A 6,832-nucleotide genomic window follows, 5' to 3' on the forward strand; every position below is an offset into this window, starting at 1 on the left:
TTACAACATCATATTTTTAGCAGAAAAAATTTATAACTCGCCGTTACTTGCTTTTCTTGTACCTACTTCATCAGTTGGTATTTGATTATGATGATCAAATGAAGATTCCGTTCTTGAAGGCTTACATCGATATGTTAACAAACCAGTCGGTAAATCTGAGGTATGTAGTGTAGGTTGGTTTTATTTTTTTATTTTAGCAACATGGAACTTTTAGTTTGTGAATTAAAGGCATGTGGTGATAGGACTGATGCCGAAGATGAATTCGCCAATCAAGACATGCACGTGCCTGGATTGCTAGCGAAAGTTCCTGGGCGATACTATTTCTTATTCGGAAAGCCCATTGAAACACAAGGTATATTTCATGACACAAAACAAGAACTTAAGCCTATGTTACCATATAAATGATTAAAACTCTATAAGGTATTGTTTATTATTGATTAGCTACTTGTACAAGTACAATAAGAATAATACAATAAAATCATATCTATCTATTATGGTAAAGATTATTTTAATAATGTATTCTCTGTAATATTTCATGCAATATAATATTTACAGTAGAGTTTTGTGGTGTTAAATTTTGTAAGGGAGGAAACATGAACTAAGAAAGAGGGATAAAGCCGAAGAAGCGTATTTGCAAGTGAAATGTGAGGTTGAAAAATGCCTTGCTTACTTGCTAAAGAGAAGAGAAGAGGATCCCTACAGGAATATAATAACTCGGCTAATGTATCAAGCCACTCATGGCGGTTTGGATTCTCATGTCCCAACCTTCCATATCGATTGACTGAATCCAACCCCCACCCCTTCAAATCATATATTAGATAATTGTACCCGTTGCGATTGGGAAATATGTTTAGTATGGTTTCATTGTACGCATTCATACGATTTCCATTTTATATGAAATTCATACTTTGTTTGTATATGTTAGAGTCGGTGTTCTCATAACTGGATCGGTCATCGGACCGGCCTTCTTACCAGTCCACTAGTTAGATCGGTTTTAAGATCACTAAGGTTGATATTTCGATGAGGCTCCTGAAAATTCAGTAGGATATTTTTAACACACAATTATTTGATTTATTGTTATTCTTTATTCCATTCCATCATTTATAATATAACATCAAATTGCAATAGTGAAGCATATTTATTTGGTTTCAATTTGCAAAAATTCTATTTCAAGTAGGGACGTACACTTTGGTTAATTGGGCCAAAACCGGATAAAGCAGGCCCATTGCATTAAAGCCCATATGAATCATACACACAACATCCTCTTCTATACACAGAAATTTGCATACTCATGGAAATGATACCATTTCATAGCTTCATTTATCATCTTCTTCATCATCTGTTTTAAGTGTTTGACTAGGGATTTTCCATTTTTCATTCTCCCATGCTGCATCTTTATCCGGCATTTGAAATTCGTCCGCTTTTAATGACAACTCAAACTCAGGCAGTTCCGGCAACACGTCTAGACTCCTGCATCAATCGCCGATCCCATTATAGGCACATCGGGTAACATGTCAAAAACATATATTTTGTTAACAGGTCGGGTTGACCCAAAACATATTTTTGCCCAAATAATTTTAGTAGAAGCTTAGTGTGTAAATATTGATTACAAAAGTTATATTTTTCAATAATATTACTTACTTTTTTGAATAAAAAAATTTAAGACGCTTTATGAATTAAAAATTACTTTGGGTGACTTTCGACTCATTTGACCTGTTTGGTGTGTTACCTTTTTTCCTTTTAAGCTAGTTTTTTTACTTGCTAAACACATAGAAAAAAATTAACAAAATACAGCCCGAACCCACCCACACAATCATAAGTAAATGGATCAAAACTATCACCAACGGAAATGATTTTGATTGCTTACTTTTCTTCCTCTAAAAGGTAGGCGTACATTTGGGACTTTTTAGCTGCGGTTTCGGGAATTTTCTTATTCAAATGCTTCATTGCACCCCATGCAGTGGGAGCCCTTCAAATAATCACCAAAGTAAAAAAAAAAAAAAAAAGAAAAATTAGACTAAAACTTATAAATAACCAAATATTAATCACTTCATGCAAAAAAAAAAAAAAGTTTTTATGACTCTAACCTTGTTATGGGAGCTGTTAAGCAAAAGTTTAAACATGCCTTCTTGCTCTCTGTTAGGATTTCTTCAGCCGCAAGAAAACAACACACTGCGGTGATGTGGCAGGATGGTTCAGTACCCTTGTCGGTGATCAGACCATGGTAATAGTATGCTGCAGCCTGATTACACGTGTCAAACAACGGCTCCGGTTTAAACATGTTGGCATACGAAACGATTATATGAATACAATAAATTTAGCAATGCAAACCTTTGCTTCAAGAAACTTCCATTTGATAAACGAAAGATGTTTCTTTCCGTATCCGTTAAGGTTGTCACACGTTGACAAGCAATAGTGGGCCTGCATTTGGGGGGGGGGGGGGATTAAGCGTTGGGTGAGAAGATTTAGATGTTGTTAATGGTGGGAAAAGGTAAAGTAAGTACCTGACTGAAATAACTTAATTGCTCGCATGCTAGTCTTCTTTTAACAGATAAAGTGGCGTTTTTACATTCGACAGCTGAAGCAAGCTGCATTTCTGTTCCCTGAAAGTCATCCGATACGGTATGAGCATGTTTCAAATATACTGTTGATGAGTTATTACCATGATAAAGCGAGTTAGAGGTGTCAAAACGACAGGGGTAACGGGTCAAAATGGGTAACTTTTTACGGCAACGCGACCCACCAACACTTTACATTTTGTTTTAACTTTATAAATAATTAACATATTAGATAAAATTATATTATTCTTTAATAGAGTGATTATGACTTTTGAAACATGTGAGAACACTTTGGGTGACTTTTGACCCGTTTGACCCTGTCAACCCATTTCATGTTATTATGTCTAAAGGAATCCTGAACGCCATGTACTTAATTTATCGGTATACTATAAGTGAATAATACGCTATTAACACTACAAGATTCCAACAACAAATACACATACATACCTGTCCTAGTGCTTGAATGTAAGTAGCCTCGAGTACATTCTCCTGCAAATCTACAGGCAGCTTCATCCTAATAATAAAGTTCGATACGAAATTAAATAATTCGGTCCACCAACAGGATCTGTGGTTTATCAAAAATATTAACATACTTTATATGAGGTGGAATTTGGACAAGAATTTCGCGAAGACAGAATTGCAGGTACCCAGCTGCCTTCACCAATAAGTCAACCGCAGACCCGATGTCATCTGTAATTAAAAAATTAACAGGTCAGTGGATATTTAATTAATTTAATGTGAGATATTGGTGATATATGACAGTATAACACCTGTAGATTCAACTGTTTCACTAGGAACAGTTTGATCCGGAATCAGTTTTGAATTTGCCTCCATTAATGTCAGCATAGCCATCATATGAACAACGGATAGTAATTCAAACCACGAGTCAGCAACACTTATGTCCTGTTCATCAAATTTAAGATTAGGTTACAATATATAAAATTAATCTCCATAAACAACATGAGTTGATAAATATATAGAATTCTCACTTGTCGTCCATCGTCTAAACTTTTCCATTTGAATTCAGTCAGCTCTCGGAATCCAAATTCTAACAATCAAAGTAGACACAAAATCAAAACTATCGGATATATATATCTGTAAATGATTACATTCTGATTATTTGGTTTCGTAGAAGTTATTCATCAATATTTTTTCAATTATCTCTCATTATTCTTTCATGGTCTCAGAGCATCATTGCTCCTAAGAACCAAATCATTATGCTCTAATGTTTGAATACTTTTTATGAATATTAAAAACCGGAACAACAAATGCAGCAATGATCTACAAGAATCAATTTAAACGCGAACAGAAGAATAATCCGAAGGAAAAGAACAAAGAAGAATGATACCCTAAACCAAGGTTTCTCATCTACTTGATTTACAACAATTTGTTTCAACCTACATTTTGCTATATATAATTATCTAGTTGTAATATCTATAAGATATTAGGAGTTATTATATATAAAAAAAATATAATTCACCATTATTTTTTTAATTCTCTCATCATTCAATCAAATTCGGATAAACATGAAAAATGAAATGATTATCGAATTGAATAAAACCTTGATCGGTGAGACCAACTAAGAGCGATAAGTATTCCTCCAATGCACGTAGCACTTCAGGAGCAGCTGAAACATCTGCAATAATTTTCAAAATCACAGATCCATAAAATAGAACAAACCGATCGAAATTAGGGGAAGGAAACAAGAAAACGAGAAAACAAACCCGTTTGTTGCGTGAGAAGAGCAATTTGATTCCGAAAAGAGGTGAGACGATCAATAAGCTCCTTAGGAACAACGCCCTTAAGCGACTTTTGAAAACTAGAGTTAACAGGAACACGAACTGAAGGTACAAACACGGTTACCACAGGGATCTTCATCTGCTTCTTATTACCTCCTACTCTGTACACAGAAACTGCACACCCCATCTTGCTTGGAACTTGTTAATGTTGTATGCACATAATGCAACACATACAGATATATTGTAAGTAGCAGAGTGGCCTTGCTGTAACGATCCACTGAGATTTAACCAAATGAGTTGGAAGAAACAGTGTGTGTGTTTCTGGTGAAATGATGGTAATATAGAAGAAGAAGAAGAAGAATGGATTTGCAGTGGTGGTAATGAAGCTTCTTGGGCTTGGAGTCACATGGCATTCGTGCAAATTGAAGGTGTCTTAGATATTGAAAGATTATTATTATTAATGTAATGAAATGGTTGTAATTGGAATAAATAATTGGGGAAAGAGTGTGAGCTCAGATCTCTTTGTGATCTCATTCATGGCGATACAATTGGCATGTGCATGTGCATGTGAATATGACCGCATAACAAGGAACAGGTGGGCCATCACTATATTTTCAACTTGGTAAAACTAACTTCTTTCTTCTTCTTATTCTTCTCCAACAACTTGTATAATATACTAATAGTAATTTTAAAGGAGGTCGGCCACAACAAATTAACTGAATCAAGTTGTTGATAGAAATTTTGGAGATCTTTTTAAAACGGCTAACTCATACATTAGTAAGAGAGACGGAAGAGAAAACAGTTGTGGAGTAGAGTCAGTTTGAGTTTGTGTAAAATCTTGAGCTTGAGCTGGGTTTATATATTATTTATTGATGTATTGTTATTTTATTTCTCTATATATATTTATTTATGCATATTATTTTTATAATAATTTTCTTATTTATAATAAGGGTTATATTGTGTAAACGTATATATTTAATATGGTACATAAAGTTATCTAAAAAGTTATATAGATAATATGTTTACGAGTCTAGTAAGCTCGATATATGAAGCTCGGATTCAAGTTCGCTTGTTAAATGAGCTACAATATAGGCTCAAGTTCGTTTACACTTAGCTCAATTTAAGCTTTTAGCAAGTTCTTCTTGAGTAGTTCACAAACGATTGGGCTTAGTTACACTCATAAGGGTGGAGGGTGTGGTTGAGGATTTGCATTAGACACCGAATAACAAGACTAGGTGGCCCCAAATGTGGCTTTAGGTACCAACGTACTATTGGTCCATGTAGGCAAATGGGAAAGTCAATGTTAGGATGAAGAGTACGGTGGTCCTGGTTATCCTTAAGATTAGTGAAGAGGTTGTTTGATCCACAACTATGATTAAACTTAACAACTTAAAAGGATTTAATCATGTAAAGAGTTGTGTAAAAAAGTATATGGGCCTATCTCCAACAAAAAGATCCTTTTGTAACAAGATATTAGATCATATTGTATCACCAAAACTTATGGGTTGTTAAACAAGTAAGTTCAAGTCGAGCCAACATCAGCTCAGCTATCATAATATTCCGTATGAGTTATTCAAATAGACCAGAAAACTTATACGAATCAAAAAATTAAGAATTGATTCAGTGCACCAAAATATAACTCCTGGTGTGCAATGCATCTCTGTTAAAAACAATGGTATTGTGATGATTCAATAACAGAAACAACAAGAACAACACAAAATAGCGACAAAACAAAGTGACAAAATCTTATTTAACCCAAACCAAAAAAGTACCCCCCAAACCCTAGATCTTACAATCGTAAGATCAATACAAAGAGGAACGATACAACCAGACTTGATGATCATCCACTGATGATCATCTATACCAACAAGTACAGCAGATCTCTCCAACAGATGAGAGAAGACAAAGTACAACCGGAGATACAACCGGAGATAACAAACCCTAGATCTAAACAGAGAAACGTAACAATAATTGGGAGTGAATAATGATCAAATGAGAGAGAAAGTGACTTTTATACTCCTGCTGATCAACAGATTCACTTAGCACCATGAAGTATCAGATTGTCCAAAATACACCCCTGCAAGTTACAACGGACTACCTCCAAAATATCTGGCCCATGAATCTGTTATAACAACTTAAACAATAATAACGATCAGTAGACACAACCCACATATTAGGCCCAATAAATAAAACAGTATAACCCAAATTGAATGAACAGCCCAGTATCTTTTAACACTCCCCCTTCATTCAATTGGGTTTAAACAAATCCAATAATCCCAAACGATCACAAAAACCATTATGTTGAGTAATACTCAACCCTTTTGTAAAGATGTCTGCCAGTTGATCCTCGGATTCAACCTTTGTTGTAACAATGAAACCATTCGACACCTTCTCTCTTAAAAAATACAAATCAATCTCAAAATGTTTCGTACGCTCATGAAACACAGGATTTGCAGCTATTGACATAGCTGCACTACTATCACAAAATACTTGTATTGGAAGACTACATTTGACATTCAACTCATTTAAAACATT

The 6,832-nt window shown here is 34.7% G+C and overlaps 1 protein-coding gene across 1 annotated transcript; it reads right to left on the minus strand.

The window, feature by feature from the left end:
* Nucleotides 1-1,141: 1,141 nt before the first annotated feature.
* On the minus strand, nucleotides 1,142-4,784 carry LOC110911307 (BRO1 domain-containing protein BROX homolog). Its single transcript, XM_022155911.2, has 11 exons — nucleotides 4,283-4,784; nucleotides 4,120-4,194; nucleotides 3,548-3,606; nucleotides 3,329-3,461; nucleotides 3,152-3,248; nucleotides 3,006-3,072; nucleotides 2,505-2,603; nucleotides 2,332-2,421; nucleotides 2,088-2,242; nucleotides 1,868-1,969; nucleotides 1,142-1,470 (listed from the first exon to the last, which is right to left on the minus strand). Exons 1-11 carry the CDS (start codon nucleotides 4,482-4,484, stop codon nucleotides 1,317-1,319), a joined length of 1,233 nt encoding a protein of 410 aa, XP_022011603.1. The 5' UTR covers nucleotides 4,485-4,784; the 3' UTR covers nucleotides 1,142-1,316.
* Between the last annotated feature and the right edge of the window lie 2,048 nt (nucleotides 4,785-6,832).

The sequence above is a fragment of the Helianthus annuus genome, chromosome 15 (genome assembly GCF_002127325.2).
Source record: "Helianthus annuus cultivar XRQ/B chromosome 15, HanXRQr2.0-SUNRISE, whole genome shotgun sequence".
Lineage (NCBI taxonomy): Eukaryota > Viridiplantae > Streptophyta > Magnoliopsida > Asterales > Asteraceae > Helianthus > Helianthus annuus.

Excerpts from the sequence above, each read along its gene's own strand:
- LOC110911307 (XM_022155911.2), bottom strand. The coding sequence starts at position 4,484 with ATGGGGTGTGCAGTTTCTGTGTACAGAGTAGGAGGTAATAAGAAGCAG. Across the intron at positions 3,462-3,547 it reads GTTTAGACGATGGACGACAA|GACATAAGTGTTGCTGACTC; the intron begins GTGAGAATTCTA and ends TTTGATGAACAG. Across the intron at positions 3,073-3,151 it reads CAAATTCCACCTCATATAAA|GATGAAGCTGCCTGTAGATT; the intron begins GTATGTTAATAT and ends CTTTATTATTAG.